The following is a 21,584-nucleotide window of genomic DNA, read 5'->3' as shown; positions in this document are numbered from 1 at the left end:
TTACTATATGGGGGATGAATTACTATGGGGGATGAATTACTATGGGGGATGAATTACTATGCTTACTATGGGGGAATATTACTATACTTACTATGGATGGCATGGTAGTGGCTGGGCCGGCCAGCAGCTAGTCCGGCCCCCGGGTCCAATATATGAACCCATTGCGGCCCTCAAATCAAAAAGTTTGCCCACCCCTGCCATATACCCTCACCATGCCCACTGTGCTTCCCTCTATGGGTGATGAGATGTCAGATCCCACGCAGCCCGTGTTGCGGTCAGGGGGGGTTTGAAAACCTCACTCTTCTAACTTTTCTTTCTGCAGGGCTTCCAGGAGAGATCAGAGCGATTCTGATTGGTCAGCACTAGCACAGAGCATCACTCTGATCCATCCACACAGCACTGCAGAGAGAAGAGCAGGGACCGAGAGGGTGAAGTACAGCAGGGACCGAGAGGGTGAAGTACAGCAGGGACCGAGAGGGTGAAGTACAGCAGGGACCGAGAGGGTGAAGTACAGCAGGGACCGAGAGGGTGAAGTACAGCAGGGACAGAGAAGGTGAAGTACAACAGGGACCGAGAAGGTGAAGTACAACAGGGACCGAGAAGGTGAAGTACAACAGGGACCGAGAAGGTGAAGTGCATTTTCGTTTTTTTTCTACAAGGGTGAAACAATTTAAAATTCAGTCGTAGTCTTGCTCAATATTATAAATGCGCATGCTTACTTATGAAAGATTTCTATTTGTCTTTCCCAGCTTAGGTCACCTCAGTCTAACCAGTTCAATATCAGGCACTTTCACCCTCCCCCCGGGCCAGCATTCAGCTCTGTCACAATTTGAATGACAATTGAGCAGTCATGCAACACTGTACACATATGACATTTTTATGAGATGGATAGAGCTTTTTTTTGATGGTATTTATTCACCACGGGGTTTATTTTTTGCTTAATGACAAAAGGCTGAACATATTGAAAAAAAAGCTGTGTTATAAAATTCAGCAAATAAGTAATTTTTCTCCTTCACTGATATGCACTCATGAGGCTGCACTGATGGGGCAGCACAGTGGCTAAATGGTTCGTTCTTCCCCCTGGCAGTACTAGGGTCGTTGATTCGAAAATCAACCACGGCACCAGCTGCCTGGAGTTTGCATGTTCTCCCTGTGCCTGTGTGGGTTTCCTCTGGGTACCTCTCACACTCCAAAGACATGCTGGTAGGTTAATTGGCTCCTGTCTAAATTGTCCCTAGTATGTGTATGTATGAATGTAAGTTAGGGACCTTAGATTGTACACCCCTTGAGGGTTAGGGACTGATGTGAATGTACAATATATATAACAGATAATTTATAATACCGCAGGAATTGTTTGGACTGAGTGCCGATTCACACATGTGATTGAAGCTCAGGTTTCACATCTGATTGATACAGTAGTTTATTGGTTCAGGTCAGGTATAGATTGGGTTCAGGTCAAGATTTTATCCCGTTCACAACTGATGAAATGTGCGGTTTAGAAGCGGCTCCCATAGAAGTCAATAGCCTGTAATCCACACTTAAACCGGACCGCACTGCTCAGAAATAGGACAGGACTCTCTCAACCTGCACTGAATCCACACCGCCAGTGGACCAGATACATGTGAACAGGCACCATAAGAAGCAATGTTATTTAACATGTCATGCAGATTGGACGCAGTTCAAACCACATCCAATCCATATATATGTGAACTAACACTGAGGGTAAGGGTAGAGGCGGTGGACACCAGAATGTTTTCACATGGTGGAGAGAAGTTTGGCACAATATTTTGTTTATGTGAGCGTGATTATTTGGTTTTTAACCACTTGCCGTCCAGCCACTGTATATAAAACGGCCGGACGGTGGCAGTCCAGGCGCGGGTTGCTGTTCATAAATGGCGCACGCCATTTTGGACTGTGCGTGCTCCCTGGGAGCGCGCAGCACTGCGATCCGGTGGCCGCTGCGTCCTGCAGACACAATGGAACACCGATCGTCGTACCTCTGTGCGAGGTCCCGATCATGTGATCACCGATTGGCCAATCAGTGATTACATGCAGAGTAGTAAGCAAGATGTCACTTCTGACATCATTGCTTACTACTCGTGAAATCTGTAAATGATCACAGAGGTCACATAGTACAAGGCTATTCACAACAGCCTCGTACCATGTGACAAGCTGTAACCAATCACAGCTCACTCACTATTTCTCAATGAGTGCAAGAATGCAGCTAGAGAGAAGGAGAAATGATTGCTTTTACAGCCTCTATGGGTGTAAAAGCAATCAGTGTAAAAAAAAAAAAAAAAAAAAAAAAATAAAAAATATCATCACCCCCCACAAGTAGTACAGTGTCACCATGGTGACATTGTACTGCTAGGGTGACACTATGTTAACCTCTTCATGCTGGCCGAACGCAAATGTGCAGTTTCCTGGCATCTGGACCTAGATGCTGAGTGGCTGCTCATTTGCGTTCTATTAAAGAACATGTGTGCTGAGAGCACACTCCCAGCACACATGTCCGGTACTCACAGAAAGGTCCCGATCTCCTCTTTCGATCTGGACCTTTACCGATCATGTGATCCCGCCCCACTTCCCGGCTTCTGAAACCCTTAAAGGGCCAGGAGGCGCCGGCGCGAAGTAGTGCAGTATGTAGAAAAAAAACCCAAATATATATATATATTAAAAAGTAACATTTAAAAAAAAAAAAAAAAAAAAAAAAAAAAATAATAATTATATATATATATATATATATATACATATATATACATACATATATACAATTTTCTGTTATAAACTAACTTGGGTTATTTTTTGTTTTACTAAAAAGATAACAGAATAAATTTTGGCCAAGATTTATGATGAAATGTTATTTGCAAAATTTTATAAGAAAAACACTTTTTTACAAAATGTTTGGACTTTTACATTTATATAGCAAAAAAAATAAAAATCCCAGTGGTGAATAAATACCACCAAAATAGTTTTAGCTGTCTCAAAAAAAATGCTAAAAAATTCCTATGGGTACAGTGTTGCATGACCGCGCAATTGTCATTCAAAGTGTGATAGCGGCGAAAGCTGGAAATTGGCCTGGACAGGAAGGGGGTAAAAGTGTCCGGACTGGAAGTGGTTAATACTTCATTAATCATAAAAGAGTGCACTGTATGCGATTTACATTGTTTGCATGGTGGGAGAGAACCACGTTGGAATCGAACTGAACATCCACACACTAGAAAAAACAAAGTATATGGATTGAAGGGCTTTACTCGCTTTATCTGGTGAGAACACGAGAACATAATCATTCAAAATGAGGACGTTTTCCTGCGACTTTGGAGAAACTGTGGACTGTACTACAAGCCCTGGTTACTTCTATAATATTTGGATTCTAGTGTATGCCCAGCATGAATCATTAAAGTTCTCCTTTACTGAGCAGGCTTTTTAACAATTGTAATGCTGACCTAAAGATAAATATGAACCCTTTTCCCATTGGCCCTAATGCTGGAGAGGCATGTTATTGGCTGGCACAGTGATCACATCTTCGGGACGCCATCCTACTGGCTCCTGATCGTCATGGTGACAGGTCTTGTGACAACGCACTCACAGCACAAAGCAGCAACACAATTATTCTCTTTATGGTTGAACTGGATGGACTTTTGTCTTTTTTCAGCCAGACTAACTATGTAGCACATTTATAATAAAAAGAAGGGAGAGCCGCTTGCCATAAAAGCCAATCCAGGTTTATGGAAGCAAAATCAATGCACTGACATTCACCTGGTGCTAGAGCGCTACCAACGCGCTTCACTACTCAAAGGAGTGTATAGAGTCTATGATTAACCACTTGCCTACCGGGCACTTATACCCCCTTCCTGCCCAGGCCAATTTCCAGCTTTCAGCGCTGTCACACTTTGAATGACAATTGCGCGGTCATGCAACACTGTACCCATATGACATTTTTATCATTTTTTTGTGACAGACAGAGCTTTATTTTGGTGGTATTTAATCACCTCGGGGTTTTTATTTTTTTCTTAAACAAACTAAAAACCACTGAAAATTTTGAGAAAAAAAAAACAAAAACACATTTTTTCTTAGTTTTTGTTATAAAAGTTTGTAAATAAGTGATTTTTCTCCTTCACTGATGTGCGCTAATGAGGCTGCAGTGATGGGCACTGATAGGCCGCACTGATGGGCATTGACAGGCATCACTGATGGGCATTGACAGGCATCACTGATGGGCATTGACAGGCATCACTGATGGGCACTGGCAGGCACAGATATGTGGCATTGATGGGCACTGGCAGGCACTGACAGCTGGCACTGATGGACACTGACAGGTGGCACTGCTGGGGCTACACAGATCATCAGGGCACACTGATCATCAGTGCTCTGATGATCTGTGTACATGTCCCTTCTGAGGAATGCCAATTACCGTGACAGCTCGTGAGGAAAGAAATGCCAATAACCGGCATTTCCCTGTTTACATGTGATCAGCTGTGATTGGACACAGCTGATCACATGACCGAGCCAACATCTTCGTCTCTTTCCGCTGATCAGTGATCCGCTGTGTCCGATGGACACAGCGCACCGCTAATCGCCACGCATGCGCGGTTAGAATGGGAAGACGTCATATGACGTTCTCCCAGAACGAGAGAACCGCCTTGCGTCCGTCATTTTACTATATGGCGGGTGGGAGGCGGTTGAGCTCCCTTGAGGGGTGAAACGTGTTGGAGCCATTCTAGCACATGAAGAATGTTGTTGCATTGACTTGGCTTCTATAAACAAGCGGCTTTCCCTTCCTTCTCTTGATTACATGAGTGCTGCATGCTTAGTGGTTCACAACCGAAGACAGGCTGCTCCAGCTGTTGGGAGACGAGAGGAGAATGGAATGTGGACCGAGCACAGAATAAAGGCCACCTCCATGCTCCCACATACATGTGTATGGCCATTGGGACAGGGGTTAAGATTCCAGCCTTCTGCTGCTTCCTGGAAGACGAGAGATGCATTTTATTTGATGGCATTACAGGCCATCGATTAATCGGACATTTATAGATGTAACCTGTTATCAGGCAAAGTTTTGATATTTTAACCTCTTGGCGCCGGCCGCACGCAAATGTGATGCCTCCCGGCATCTGGGCCTTGACGCCAAGCAGCCGCACATTTGCGTACAATTAAGAAAAACATATGTGCTGAAAGCGCGCTCCCAGCACACATGTCCGGTACTCACGGAAAGGTCCCGATCTCCTCTTTCGATCGGGACCTTTACCGATCATGTGACCGCTGTGACAGCGTGTCACATGACCCTAAACCCCACCCCGCCTCCTGAAACTCTTAAAGGGCCGGGAGGCGCCGGCGCCAAGGGGTCAACCATCTCTGCTCTGACACATCAGACCTCCTCACCTCATTGCATCCACTAGGCGGCTGGCAATGGCCTTTCTGCGCATCAGTGCAAAGACCCAGATTCTGCTGATCCCACAAATGGCCGGTTCCGCGTCAGAGGAGCATCGCCAAGCTCTGTGTCGCTCCAAAGCATCCTCATGCGGAGACTTCACCTCCGGGAGTGGCTCAGGCAGAACTCTAAATGCCTGCAAAGAAATAGATGGAAGTAGGCAATGACCATGTTGAAATCGCTAACAAAAAAAAAAAATCTATTTTCATATTTCCCCATATTTACTCGATGGCATAAATATAAAAAGGTATTCTTCACCAGGCTACGTTGCCTGATAATTATAAGCCCCCTTTCAGACCCCCTTCCACTCATAAGAATTGGATTTTTGTACTCATCGGAAAATTCTTTTTTTGGAGTACATTGAGCCTAGGTGCACACTCATGCGGTGTGGGATTCCTGTGCGTTTCCCAATCACTCCATTCATGCGAATTGCTGCAGGTGTCAATGTTAAGTTAAAGCGGAGCTCCAGCCAAAAGGACTGGTCCCCCACTCTCTGATAAGGATTGGCACCTTGGGGGAGCGGGTACCCGATAATTGACAGGTACTCGCTCCCACTTTCGCTGCGATCACCTAGGCGATCAGAAGCAAAAGTCATCCCCCCGTAGTCTTCTGGGACACGTGACAGGTCCCAGGAGACTACAGGACCATTCACAAAGCGCAGCGCTTCTCACGCATGTGTACTGGACACCCGGCCGAAAAGCTGCAAGCTGTCACAGCCTGAAGATGCCGGCACCTGGAACAAAGGGTGGCTGGTGAAACGAGCTGCGCGAGACACCATGGGATCAAGGGACAGGTAAGCATCCGTTTTTTAAGTCAGCAGCTACAGTTTCTGTAGCTGCCAACTTACTTTTTTTATTTTTTTTTAAATTTTCACTGGAACTCTGCTTTAACAACACCCCAAAATGGTTTGCAAACACACTGATTGGCTGAATCGGATTGCATGGGATCTGATTCCAGTACAGAAGGGGGGAAAAAAAAAAAAAAAAAGGGGGTGCATGCACCTTTTCCATGCGGGTGTGGTGCGATTGAGCCATACAAAATGAATGGGCTCAAATGGCACTGCAAAGAACTGCATGTGCTTTGAACAGGAATGCAGTGCGATTCCCGTCCAAGTCACATGCAGATCCTCACACAGCATCAGTGTGAACCTAGGCTCAGGGATGTGTTTATTTTATTTTTTTATATTATTTATTTTTTTAACCCCTTCGCGCCGGCGCCTCCTGGCCCTTTAAGGGTTTCAGAAGCCGGGAGGCGGGGCGGGATCACATGATCGGGAAATGTCCAGATCGAAAGAGGAGATTGGGACCTTTCCGTGAGTACTGGACATGTGTGCTGGAAGCGCACTCTCAGGACACATGTTCTTTAATAGAACGCAAATGAGCGGCCACTCGGCATCTAGGCCCAGACGCCAGGAAACCGCACACTTGCGCTCGGCCAGCGTGAAGAGGTTAATATACTGTCACCCTAGCAGTACAATGTCACCATGGTGACACTGTACTACTTGTGGGGGGTGATGATTTTTTTTTTTTTTTTTTTACAGATTGCTTTTATACCCATAAAGGCTGTAAAAGCAATAATTTCTCCTTCTCTCTGGCTGCATTCTTGCAGCCATTGAGAAATACTGTGTGAGTTGTGATTGGTCACAGCTTGTCACATGGTACAAGGCTGTTGTGAATAGCCTTGTACCATGTGATCTCTGTGATCATTCACAGATTTCACTAGTAGTAAGCAATAATGTCAGAAAGTGACATTTTGCTTACTACTATTCATGTGAAAACTGATTGACCAATCAGTGATCACATGATCGGGACCTCACACAGACGTCCCGTACAGCGATCGGTGTTCGCGCACAGGCAGGGAATGTGGGCCCGTCTGGCCGTTTATGTACATGGACCGGAAGGGAAGTGGTTAAGCAAAGCGGACAGAGTATGCTGTGCTCTATGGGCGGCTGGGATGGGCAGCTGGGAATAAATGGATTACACCCAACTACTTGCGATCCAATTTTTTTTTTTTTTTTTTAAAAAGGACCCAGAGGTAGGTGGGTGTAAACAGACACAAGTCCATTTACACCTGCCTGTCCATAAAGATGAATATTCTTCAATTAAAAAAATATATAGGAGAACTGTCTCAGGTCAATTCACATACATAAACTCCAATGCGTGTGAATGCATCCAGAATGCGTTTGTGGTGCAAATTGGCCCAAAAAAAAAAAAAAAAGAAACAGCCACCTCTGCCTGCAGCCTTTCAACATCCAGGATTTCTGTCTGGGTATAGAAGTAGAAAGGGAAACCTCTCATATTCCGAGTCTTGGCCTGGACATGGTAGCTGGAACAGGAGGTCAGCTCAACATGCACTAAATTCTAGATTGAGTCACTGGTCACAGTGCGCAATTTGTGTGCAATTTCAGGTGCAATTTCTGAAGACTTTATTGCTACTTGTGAAGATTTTCAACGATTTCTTGCAATTTACAGTGTGATTTCCATTACATTCTATGCATGTGAAATTGCAACAAAAAAGGTGTCAAAAAAGTAATGCAAGAACTACTTTAGAAATCGCGCTGCAGCAAATCGCACGTTAAGACTGACATTCAGATTAATTAGATACGATATAAATTCGCACTGCTATGACCTAGCACTTACGCCCCGGTCATACCAATCCCAACTTTGAAATTGTGCAACTTCTTTTTAAGTCACACAATGTCAAAGTCGGGGGACATGCCCATTTGAGGTGTGATTTGCAAGACATCTGACACAGATGTCTATGCAAATCGCACCAAAAGTAGCACATGCACTGCTTTAGAAATCGGTGCGGCTCTGACCAAGTCGGAACTGCACCGAGATGACCGCTGTAATTGCAGACAACAGGGTGCGACTTGCAAGTCGTACGGCATACAAATTACATGCCAAGTTGCACCCAGTGTGACTGGGATCTCATGAACTAGAAGGACTGAAAGAAGTCATTAATACACCACAGTCCAAACCCACCTGTCTGATTGACTCTGCGATCAGACATCCGACAATCTTCTTATCGTTGGACACAAACAGATAGGTCTTGGTTTTGCTTGGAAAAATCAGATTAGTCTGCTGAAAGCCGAGTTCCGAGTCCACCAGCTCCCGCACTTCCTCCGCCTAGTGAAAGTATAAATCATTTAGAAAAAGCATGAGCATTAAGGCTGCTGTTTAATCTCATGTCACCCTGGTTCCCTCCTCCCCATCAACATGGTGAAGAAACTTTGAAACAAAACCTGTTTTCATTACATACCTTATTTCAGACCCACTGATGTCATCACTGGGTCTCAGTGTCTCTCTATGCAATGCAGGCAGATCATAGTTGGTGGGAGGGGCTGGCGTGGTGTTGCACATAGCTTCCTGAAAACATCACAGCACCCAGCCTCAGTACTCAAGAGCCCTCAGTCTTGATGCAGACAGTGAGCTGGCTTTTGGGAGAAGCTAAGAAAACATCAAACTGTCTAGATTGGTGGATGTCATTCTGAAGGAGTTAGTACTCTTAGGGCTTGGTCACACTTGACTTCTTCCCAAACGCCCCTATAGCGATTGACAGGCGTTTGGGGAGCGTTTTTAAAACTCATTAAAAACACTCCCCAAACACCCTACCCATATGGAAGAAAAATATATGTAAAAAATATTCTTCCCAAATATAATGCCATAAATTTGAAATTCTGGATGGAGATTATATATACATACATCTATATCTCTAGCTCTCTATACACATATATATATATATATATATATATATATATATATATATACACACACACACACACACACACACACACACACACACACACACACACACACATATATATACACTGCATGTTGAAATGCGTTTATTACAAAATATGTAAAAAATATTTCTAAAAATAAATTTCAAATATATTGTATGTCTTTAAAAATACAAATCTACATTTTTGGAATGTATGTAAAAATATATGTTAAAAAAACCTTTATATGTTAACAAAAAAAAAATAAATCAAAATATATTTCCAAAATATATATTTTTTTAAATATATTCTTCAGATTTTTTTAACATAAAGTCATCTTAACATATATTTGTAAATGCATTCCAAAAATATGGATTTGTATTTTTAAAGACATGCAGTATATTTGAAATGCGTTATTACAAAATATATGAAACATTTTTAAAAATACATTTCAACATGCAGTGTGTGTGTGTATATACATACAGTTGTGTTCAAAATAATAGCAGTGTGTTGAAAAAAGTGAATAAAGCTCAAAATCCTTCTAATAGCTTTTATTTCCATCCACACAAATGCATTGGGAACACGACACATTCTATTTCAAATCAAAACATGAAGAAAAATAGATCAAATTTGTGTTGTTCCTCTAAAAAAATTGAAGAAAAGTGAATATTAGACGGTTCAAAAAAATAGCAGTGTTTGTATTCTTCTTTACAAACTCAAACATTCACTATATAAACTGAAAAATGTTTGAAGATTTTGCTTTCCTTTGAATGACTTAATGAATATTTGGTTGTAGTCGCACTGTTTCTGAGAACTGCTGTACATCTGTGTTGCATGGAGCCACCCAACTTCTGGCCCCTGTGATCAGGTCTTCCAGCCCAGGATGATTGGACGACATTCCACAGTTCTTCTCTATTTCTTGGTTTTGCCTCAGAAACGGCATTTTTGATGTCACCCCACAAGTTTTCTATTGGATTAAGATCCGGGGATTGGGCTGGCCACTCCATAACGTCAATCTTGTTGGTCTGGAACCAAGATGTTGCACGTTTACTGGTGTGTTTGGGGTCGTTGTCTTGTTGGAACACCCATTTCAAGGGCATTTCCTCTTCAGCATAAGGCAGCATGACCTCTTCAAGTATTCTGATGTATTCAAACTGATCCATGATCCCTGGTATGCGATAAATAGGCCCAACACCGTAGTATGAGAAACATCCCCATATCATGATGCTTGCACCACCATGCTTCACTGTCTTCACAGTGTACTGTGGCTTGAATTAAGTGTTTGGGGGTCGTCTGACAAACTGTCTCCGCCCACTAGACCCAAAAAGAACAATCTTACTTTCATCAGTCCACAAAATGTTGCGCCATTTCTCTTTAGGCCAGTCAATGTGCTCTTTGGCAAATTGTAACCTCTTCAGCACGTCTTTTTCCAACAGTGGGACTTTGCAGGGGCTTCTTGCAGATAGCTTGGCTTCACATAGGCGTCTTCTAATTGTAACAGTCCTCACAGGGAACTTTACACCTTCTTTCATCTTCCTGGAGCTGATTGTTGGCTGAGTCCTTGCCATTTTGGCTATTCTATCCATTTGAATGGTAGTTTTTCGCTTTCTTCCACGTCTTTCAGGTTTTGGTTGCCATTTTAAAGCATTTGCGATCATTTTAGCTGAGCAGCCGATCATTTTCTGCACTTCTTTATATGTTTTCCCCTCTCCAATCAACTTTTTAATCAAGGTACGCTGTTCTTCTGAACAATGTCTGGAACGACCCATTTTCCTCAGAATTTCAGAGAGAAATGCACTGTAACCAGCATGTACAACATTTGCTGCCTTCCTTCCTTAAATAAGGGCAATAACTGCCACCTGTTTTTCAAAGAATGAATGACCTCACTAATAGAACTCCACACGGCTATTATTTTGAACACGCCCCTTTCAATGAGTGATTCAATTACACAGAATCAGCAGCATGCATGTCATGACTGTTGGGTCTGTTGGATTTCTATTACTCTACTACACCTGCTAGTAAATTATTTGCCATGTAGAAATATCATTTCCACCAAAAACAGTGATTGATCAGGTTAGTGATGTCTGACTGCTATTATTTTGAACACAACTATATACACATACATATACATACATATATATATATATATATATATATATATATATATATATATATATTTTATTTTATTTTTTTTTATTTGAATATATTGAATACGCCCAAAATTGTAGCATTTCACATATATGGCAATATATTTGGGAAGAATATTTTTCAAATATATTTTCTTCCATGTGGGTATGCAGTTTTGAGGCGTGACATAGGCATTTTCCAAGCGTTAAAACCACACCACAAACGCCTATAATGTAGTTAATGGTATTAACGCCCCGCAAAGCCTGCCAGGTGTTTGAGGAGTGTCACCACAGAATTGAATGGGAGGCATTGAAAGGCTTCAGCTCCTCCTTACTGGACATGAGGCATCAATTTTGAGGAAACACTAAAGCTTCAGTGTGAACAGCACTGTGTGTTGCCATGTGTATAATTTTCACAGGCATTTGAAAAGCGTTAAAAACGCCCCTCAAACGCCTGCGTAAAAAGCTAGTGTGCACTGAGCCTTAGAAAAGTATGCAACAGCATGGAGAGCATCCTAGGATTACCCACATGTAATGCTGAGCCTCAATGACTGAAAGAACTGAAATCCAATATAAAAAAAGAGGAGCACCAGGGACAGTCAGGCTGCAGAGGAAAAAATTAGTTGACACTGGATGTCCTGCAGCCATGGCTTTTGGTGGGGTCAAGCTTTGCTACGGCTTCTAATGCACATTGTGAGAAGCTCAGTGTGCGGTGAAATCAGAGTAAGCCATTTCAGTCCAGGAGAGGAGCCGATAGGGGAAGGCTGGAGGTCAGATTTTAAATAGAACTCTAAGGCAAAACTTTTTTTTTTTTTTCCATTTTGGATAGAGTATGAGAGGGTTATAACTGTCAGATTGTGGCTCTAGCTGTTGTGGAACTACATTTCCCATGAGGCATTGCAACATTACAAAACTGACAGTTACAGCTAGGACTTGCAGTCATGATGGAACTTGTAGTCCTGCGACAGCTGGAGAGCCGCAGGTTGCCTACCCCTGGCCTAATTGAAAGTAGAACTATAGGCAAAACTTTTCCTACCCACTTTGGATAGAGTAAGGGAGGGTTATAACATGTCAGATTTTTTTGCCATCTGTGTCCCATTGCGGAGATTTCCCTTCACTTCCTGTCTCATAGCCAAACAGGAAGTGAGAGGAAATCTCTGCAAATTAAGGGAAATCCTTGGTGACCTCCTGGTCACCAGAACTAGTGTCCCCATTTAAAGATTTTCCCTCTGTTACTATTCTGGGGACTGCCCAAAATGTTTTCTTTTACTTTCAGTGATAATAGTATACAGGACAAATAGAGAGGTTGAGTATCCTTAACCCCTTGACGATCGCACGCAAATACGCGGACTCTCGGCATTTGGGCCTTGACACCGAGCGGCTGCATATTTGCGTGCAATAAAAAAAATATATATGTGCTGAGAGCGCACGTCCTGCACGCTCCTAGCACATATGTTCACTGTTCCTCGAAAGGTCACTATCTCCCCTTTCGATCGGGATCTTTTCCGATCAGGTGACCGCGAATCACAGTAGTCACACGACCTTAAAGCCCCGCCCCCACCTCCTGAAACTTTTAAACGGCTGGCAGGCACTGGCGCCAAGAGGTTAATGAGGACACAGACAGCAATAAAAACCTTGTCAGGGGCTCTAATCCATCTCCACTCTGAAAAAAATTTAAATAAAAAACAATTTGCCTTTAGTTATACTTGAATAGCGCCTGCTATGGCAATGTGGGGTTACCTAGCAAATGTCACTCTAAAGCCAACTTCCGAATTGCATGGATTGGTGTCAATCTCATAATCAAAGCAGTTTTATCAACAGACACGTGACATAAATAATTGCCATCCCTTGTTCACCTTTCTGAGGGCGTATTTCGGATCATCCGGGCAAATCATCAGAATTTTTCCATCCCAAAATTCTGCCACAACTCGCTCCTTCTTCCAGCCCTGCAACAGGAAATGTACAGGACATTGCAAACTGAAGCAAAAGAAGAATTTTGTTTAAACAGAAAAAAAAAAACCAAAAAGAAAAACCAACCCCCCCACAAAAAAAACAGGAAGATAAAAAAGTAGGGATGCACCAATAATGAATGTTTTCACGAGTACTTGCGATCTGAACAGGAATGCGATTCATGTCCAAGTCGCATGTGGTTTTCCCACTGCTCCTGTGTGAACCCCGGCTTGTCATAGTTCACACAGGAGTGGTGCGGGAAACTTCCCTGCAGCGGTCACATGCTGAGCGGAGAGTGGGAGGAGAAGGGTGTGGGGGGATTTATACACCGATGTCAGCTATCAGGCAGAGAATGGAGGCAGATGCTCCCGATTCTCAGCTGTAGGAGTGGAGAGAAAGCCCGTGGGGGACCCGAGAAGAAGAGGATCGGGGCTGCTCTGTGCAAAACCATTACACAGAGCTCTGTGCAAAACCATTACACAGAGCTCTGTGCAAAACCATTACACAGAGCTCTGTGCAAAACCATTACACAGAGCACAGTGCAAAACCATTACACAGAGCACAGTGCAAAACCATTACACAGAGCACGCAAGTATAACATGTTTGGTTTCTTTTTAAATGTCATCTAACCACTTGCCCTCCAGAGGATTTATCCCGCTTCCTGACCAGGCCTTTTTTTGCGTTACGGCGCTGCATTACTCTGACAATTGCGCGATCATGCAATGCTGCACCCAAATGAAATTTACGTCCTTTTTTTCCCATGAATAGAGCTTTCTTTCGGGAGTATTTGATCGCCTGTGCGGGTTTTATTTTTTGTGCTATAAAAAAAAAAAAAAAAAAAAAAAAAAAAAAAAAAAACACACAACAAAAACAATGTTTTGGACTTTTTGCCATAAAAGTATCCAATAAAATTTTTTGTAAAAAATCAAATTTCCTCAAATTTAGGCCAAAATGTATTCTGCCACATGTCTTTGCTGAAGAAAAAAAAAAAATCCTAATACGTGTAAATTATATTGTTTACATGAAATTTATAGCGTCTACAAATGGCGGTATATATAGTGGAATTTAAATTTTGTATACTAGTAATGGCGGTGATCAGTGACTTATAGCGAGACTGCGGCAGGCATTCTGACACTGGGGGGACGACTAACTGCCACTGACATCCCCAGTGACACTCATATAGTGATCAGTGCTAATAAAAAGCACGGACACTGTACTAATGGCACTGGGCAGGAAGGGGTTAACATCTGGGGCGATCAAAGGGTTAACGGTGTGCTGTTTTACTGTGCGCGCTGGGTTTTACTAGGGAAACATACTGTTGTGTATTACTCTGCCATGCAGAGCAATACAAAGCAGCATGTCAGTGCTGACAGGGGAGAGATATGTGCGGTTTACATACAGAACTCTCCCCTGTCACTGTTTCTCGGCGATTGCCGGTGGGAAATCTCCATCCGGGACCCGGTGATCGACAGCTGTAGCCGCCAATGGTGGCGCAGGTGCCCCGTACCTGGAAATGCAAAACCATGTATATATACACACACACGTGATTTTGCGCAGTCCTGCAGTAGTTCTGCTATAGGGCAGAAGGGAACCGGTTAAACTCATGGGATATTGATCTGGTCAGTTAAGTAGCAGAGGGGGTTGTTAATCAGTTTCAGCTGTTTTGGTGTTAATGAGATTAACAACATGTGCACTAGATGGGCAACAATGAGATGACCCCCAAAACAGGAATGGTTTTACAGCTGGAGGCCACTGACATTTGTTTCCCTACTCATCTTTGACTGTTTTTCACTCGTTATGCATTTGGTTAGGGTCAGTGTCACTACTGGTAGCATGAGGCCATACCTGGACCCTACAGAGGTCGCACAGGCAGTCCAACTCCTCCAGGATGGCACATCAATATATGCCATTTCCAGAAGGTTTGCTGTGTCTCCCAGCACAGTCTCAAGAGCATGGAGGAGATTCCAGGAGACAGGCAGTTACTCTAGGAGAGCTGGACAGGGCCATAGAAGGTCCTTAACCCATCAGCAGGACCGGTATCTGCTCCTTTGTGCAAGGAGGAACAGGATGAGCACTGCCAGAGCCCTACAAAATTACCTCCAGCAGGCCACTGGTGTGAATGTCTCTGACCAAACAATCAGAAACAGACTTCATGAGGGTGGTCTGAGGGCCTGACGTCCTCTAGTGGGCCCTGTGCTCACTGCCTGCCACCATAGAGCTGGATTGGCATTTTCCATTGAACACCAGAATTGGCAGGTCCACCACTGGCGCCCTGTGCTTTTCACAGATGAGAGCAGGTTCACCCTGAGCACATGTGACAGACATGAAAGGGTCTGGAGAAGCCATGGAGAACATTCTGCTGCCTGTAACATGGTTCAGCATGACCGTTTTGGTGGTGGGTCAGTGATGGTCTGGGGAGGCATATCCATGGAGGGACACACAGACCTCTACAGGCTAGACAATGGCACCCTGACTGCCATTAGGTATCGGGATGAAATCCTTGGACCCATTGTCAGACCCTATGCTGGTGCAGTGGGTCCTGGGTTCCTCCTGGTGCACGACAATGCCCGGCCTTATGTGGGTTGAGTATGTAGGCAGTTCCTGGAGGATGAAGGAATTGATACCATTAAATGCCCCCACGCTCGCCTGACCTAAATCCAATAGAACACCTCTGGGATATCATGTTTGGGTTCATCCGACACCTCCAGGTGGCACCTCAGACTGTCCAGGAGGTCAGTGATGCCCTGGTCCAGATATGGGAGGAAATCCCCCAGGACACCATCCGTGGTCTCATTAGGAGCCTCCCCCGATGTTGTCAGGCATGCATACAAGCACATGGGGGCCATACAAACTACTGAGGACCATTCTGAGTTGCTGCAATGACATTTCAGCAAAATGAACTCGCCTGCTGCATCATTTTTTCACATTGATTTTCGGGGGTCTTTGAATTCAGTCCTCTGTAGGTCGATCATTTTCATTTCCATCAAACGATGGGGCATCCTTACATTCCTAACACATTACCCCATCCATGTCAGTATAGAATTCCAGCAGATTTGTCCCCATTGAGATCTGATGGGTTTTCAAAGTGTTCCTTTCATTTTTTTGAGCCGTGTATATACAGCAGCAGAAAGGTGATATTAAATGTTATATTGGTCTTTGACCCGGACAAAGCTAGAAACCATAAACATTTTTTACAGAGCACAAGCATCAGTGGAGTACAGGAAAATGCAGATGAATAGAAGATCTAGAAAGAAGGCATATCCAGCATCAGTTTAGCCTATACACTCCTCAGGCTGGTCCCCGGCATCCACTTATATGGTAAACTGTATGGGAGCCGTTCTCAAACCGATCCTGACACTAAATCATGCAGTAGCTTGTGGCAGGTGTCCCCAGGTGGATTCCTGACATCCAATCATACAGTAGATTGTATGTGGGATGTTCTCAAGCTGATCCCCGACATCCATTCATATGGTAGATAGGATGTCGGGGATCAGCTTGAGAACATCCCACTTACAATTTACCATATGATTGGATGTTGGGGATCAGCTTGAGAACACCCCACTTACAATCATTCAGTAGATTGTATGTGGGTGTTCTCAAGCTGATCCCTGACATCCTATCATGCGGTAGATTGTATGTGGGGTGTTCTCAGTCTTATCCCTGACATCCTATCATGCGGTAGATTGTATGTGGGGTGTTCTCAAGCTGATCCCTGACATCCTATCATGCAGTAGATTGTATGTGGGGTGTTCTCAAGCTGATCCCTGACATCCTATCATGCAGATTGTATGTGGGGTGTTCTCAGTCTGATCCCTGACATCCTATCATGCAGTAGATTGTATGTGGGGTGTTCTCAAGCTGATCCCTGACATCCTATCATGCAGATTGTATGTGGGGTGTTCTCAAGGTGATCCCTGACATCCTATCATGCAGAAGATTGTATGTGGGGTGTTCTCAAGCTGATCCCTGACATCCAATCATACAGCAGATTGTATGTGGGGTGTTCTCAAGCTGATCCCTGACATCCTATCATGCAGATTGTATGTGGGGTGTTCTCAAGCTGATCCCTGACATCCAATCATACAGTAAATTGTGCGGCAGGCATTCCCAAGCTGACCCCAGCATCCAATCACACAGTACATTGTGTGGGAGGTGTCCCCTTACCACATAGCGGATGCTCTCCAGGAGCCGTTGGTGATACTGTGCGTGTTGAGTCTCGTCCTCCAAGCTGGCTGCTGAATAGATCATACCGCAGGTGCTGCACACCACAGGACCAAAATGCTTCTGCCCGGCATCCTGACCAGAGACAACAAAGAGTGTTGGCAAACATATCGCTTATGCAGAACCCAAACATATTTTTATTTTATATATTGTACATAAGGGTTAAATCACCAGTTTAAAAGGATACGTTCACCATTCATAAAAAAAAAAAAAAAAAAAAAAAAAAAACACACATCACTCATTCACAGCCCTCTGTCAATGAGAAAACTACAAGTCGGCGAATGCCCTAGCGGCTATTGGCTTGTAGTTCTTAACCACTTCCTGTCCGGACACTTTCACCCCCTTCCTGACCAGGGCAATTTTCAGCTTTCAGCGCTATCACACTTTGAATGACAATTGCGCGGTCATGCAATACTGTACCTATATGAATTTATTACCATTTTTTTGAGACAGATAAAGCTTTATTTTGGTGGTATTTATTCACCGCTGGGATTTTTATTTTTTGCTATGTAAATGAAAATGTCCAAAAAATTTTTAAAAAAGTGTTTTTCTTATAAAATTTTGCAAATAAATAATCTTTCATAATAAATCTTGACCAAAATTTATTCCGTTATATTTTTAAGAAAAAAAAAATAAGTCAAAATAGTTTATAACCAAAAATAATTTTTAAACATTTTTTTTACGTTTTTATTTTTGTATATTATTATTTATGGGGTTTTTTTTTTTTTACATACTGTCACCCTAGCAGTACAGTGTCACCATGGTGACACTGTACTACTTGTGGGGGGTGATGAAGATTTTTTTTTTTTTTTACAGTGATTGTTTTTACACCCATATAGGATGTAAAAGCAATCAGTTCTCTTTCTCTCTGTCTGCATTCTTTCAGCCATTGAGAAATACTGAGTGAGCTGTGATTGGTCACAGCTTGTCACATGGTACAAGGCTGTTGTGAATAGCCTTGTACCATGTGACCTCTGTGATCATTCACAGATTTCACACGTAGTAAGCAATGATGTCACAAGTGACATTTTGCTTACTACTTTGCATGTGATCACTGACTGGCCTATCAGTGATCACATGATCGGGACCTCGCACAGAGGTCCCGTCCGAAGATCGGTGTTTCCCTGTGTCCGGAGGACACAGCGGGCACCAGATCGCGGTGCTGCGCGCTCCCAAGGAGCGCGCACAGATAGAAAAGGCGGGTGCCGTTTATGAACGGCAATCCGCCCCTGGAGTGCCACCGCCCTGCCGTTTATAAACAGCAGGCGGACGGCAAAAGGTTAATGAACTAGTACGGCGCCGTGGTAATTCATTGACTCTTCCTGTCAGTATATCTGCTTGCCCGTACATCCCATACAAGCAAGAAGATATACGGACAGATCTGCAGGAGACCTGCATGGCACCAGCGGTGCCATGCTTTACAGGCTCGCACAGCAAAAAATAAATGCACATATTTTTTACCGGGAAAAAAAAAAAAAAAAAAAGTCATTTTATTATTATTTTTTAGCAAAAAGGTGAGGTTATCCTTTAGATTTTGCAGTCTGTTGGGGAGATTTCCCTTCCTGTCTCAGTGACACAACAAGAACAAAGAAAATGAGAGGAAAGCTACAGTATAGGGACACACTGCAATCTGACTGTACTGTGACTTCTGATGTAACAACTGCACTCTGGGAGGGTTTACCTAATTCAGGGGTAGGCAACCTGTGGCTCTAGCTGTTGTGGAACTACATTTCCCATGAGGCATTGCAACATTACAAAACTGAGTTACAGCTATGACTTGCAGAGGCATGATGGAACTTGTAGTCCTGCAACAGCTGGAGAGCCGCAGGTTGCCTACCCCTGATCTAATTGAAAGTAGAACTATAGGCAAAACTTTTCCTCCCCACTTTGGATAGAGTAAGGGAGGGTTATAACAGGTCAGATTTTTTTATCACCTGTATCACATTGCAGAGATTTCTCTTCACTTCTTGTCCCATAGACAAACCGAAAGTGAGAGGAAATCTCTGCAAATTAAAAAGGGAGTTCCTTGGGGCTACCCGGGTCACCATTGGAAGATTTCCCCTCTATTACCTTTCTGGGGACAACCCTAAATTTGAGATTCTCTTTCCCTTTCAATGATGTTGGTAAACAGGACACAGAGGGTGAATCTCCCCAACAGGGACATAGACTGCAATAAAAACTCTCCACTCCATCCAAAACTGAAAAGCTTTGCCTTTAATTCTACTTTAATCTCATTTTCATGATATTGGTTATGCACACACACTGCACACTTGTTGAAACATTGTAAGAGTTTGTACAATTAGATAGTAATGTTTCCAGCTTTAACCTCATCAGGGGGTTAGGAGGAGAGCAGAGGGTCCGTGTGAACATGTTACACCCTAACCCCCAGTTCACATATATGGGGCAGCGCAGGCCGCGTTTTTCACGGATACAAGAACCCATTTATTTGAATGGACTCCCGTGCCACGCAGGGAAGAAGTCCCTGCACCACTTTGGAAAATGCAGCCCGCACAGGAACCTTGGTACCCAGTACGGTTGAGTTTTCCAGTGCGGGCGGCATGCCATTGGAACGAATGGCATCCGCCCGCGGGTAAGCATTTCTGTGTGGGTGGTGCGGCTGCACGGATGCTCATGCGGATCCGCAGAGGCACCACCCGCGCAGATGAGAACCTAGGGTAAATACGGGTCAAACAGGTTTAAAAGGCGAATCTATCCATCAACAAGTGGAGGAGCAGAGTCCTATAGAGGCACACAGTAATTCCCTGTGACAGTGAGGGTGGGGGTTTCCTCTACCCCACAGCCACTGTCAATCTGCCTGCACAGCCGCCTCAATCAATCACAACAATCTGTGAATAAACAATTCCCATCTGCCATTGCAGCAGACAGCTTGTATTTCTCAAAGGACAGGGAGGGTGCTGATAAGCGCTCTTGTAGTCCACAGAAATGTCACCCAGCTTTCAAAACAGAAGTACAGGGAAGAATGCTTGGGGCCTGACATTGCACCCATGACCCACTAATAGAGGGTGCAATGCTCTGTAGGCTCCTGTAAAAAATAAATAAATGCACATTTTTTTCCTTCAAAAATATGTGAATTTATTATTTTTTTTCCCCAGAAAGGTGAACTTATCCTTTAATAAAAAGGTCAGAAACAGGAAGGGGCATGTCAACCATGAAAGCCACAGAAGGTCATTTTTGTTTTTAACCACCTCCCGCCCGCCATATAGTAATATGATGGTCGCAAGGCGGTTCTCTTGTTCTGGGAGGACGTCATATAACGTCCTCCCAGTCTCACTGCACATGCGCGGCTCAGGGAGCGCGCATCGCGGCGATCCGCTGTGTCCCTGGGACACAGCAGATCACCGATCATGGAAAGAGCCGAAGATGTCGGCTCGGTCATGTGATCAGCTGTGTCCAATCACAGCTGATCACATGTAAACAGGGAAATGTCGGTTATCGGCATTTCTCTCCTCTCGAGCTGTCACGCTGACAGCTCGTGAGGAGAGGAGAGCCGGTAATCGGCTTTCCGCGAGGGGACATGTACACTGATCATCAGTGTGCCCTGATGATCAGTGTAGCCCTAGAAGTGCCACCTGTCAGGTGTCCATCAGTGCCTTATGTCAGTGCTCATCAGTGCCTCGTGCCAGTGCCACATATCAGTTCCTACCAGTGCACATCAATGCCACATAGTGCCCATCTGAGCTGCCTTTCAGTGTCACACATCAGTGCCGCCTATCAGTGCCAGTTAGTGCCGCCTATCAGTGCCAGTCAGTAATGCCTGTCAATGCCCATTAGTGCCACCTACCAGTGCCTCCTCATCAGTGCCACATATCACTGCAGCCTCATTAGCGCACATCAGTGAAGGAGAAAAATCACTTATTTTTCAAAATTTTCAGTAGTTTTTGGTTTGTTTAAGAAAAAATAAAAAACCCAGAGGTGCTTAAATACCACCAAAAGAAAGCTCTGTCACAAAAAAAAGATACAAAATTTCATATGGGTACAGTGTTGCATGACCGCGCAATTGTCATTCAAAGTGTGACACCGCTGAAAGCTGGAAATTGGCCTGGGCAGGAAGGGGGTATAAGTGCCCTGTAGGCAAGTGGTTAAGCAACTGAGTATTTCCAGCTACAGGGGTGAA

The 21,584-nt window shown here is 43.9% G+C and overlaps 1 protein-coding gene across 1 annotated transcript in view; it reads right to left on the bottom strand.

The window, feature by feature from the left end:
* ESCO2 (establishment of sister chromatid cohesion N-acetyltransferase 2) overlaps positions 1–21,584 on the bottom strand; it is a 61,661-nt gene that overhangs the window by 9,124 nt on the left and 30,953 nt on the right. The window contains exons 6-9 of the mRNA XM_089661153.1: positions 17,393–17,524; positions 13,135–13,224; positions 8,416–8,559; positions 5,383–5,567 (exon numbers count right to left, since the gene is read on the bottom strand). Of these exons, the coding sequence (XP_089517279.1) occupies positions 5,383–5,567; positions 8,416–8,559; positions 13,135–13,224; positions 17,393–17,524 (551 nt within the window). The remainder of the gene's footprint in view (positions 1–5,382; positions 5,568–8,415; positions 8,560–13,134; positions 13,225–17,392; positions 17,525–21,584) is intronic.

This window comes from Staurois parvus, unplaced genomic scaffold (genome assembly GCF_062004578.1).
Source record: "Staurois parvus isolate SC_StPar_1 unplaced genomic scaffold, SC_StPar_1.0 ptg001317l, whole genome shotgun sequence".
Lineage (NCBI taxonomy): Eukaryota > Metazoa > Chordata > Amphibia > Anura > Ranidae > Staurois > Staurois parvus.
The sequence above is the reverse complement of the archived record's forward strand: the minus strand, read 5'-3'. Positions and strand labels throughout refer to the sequence as shown.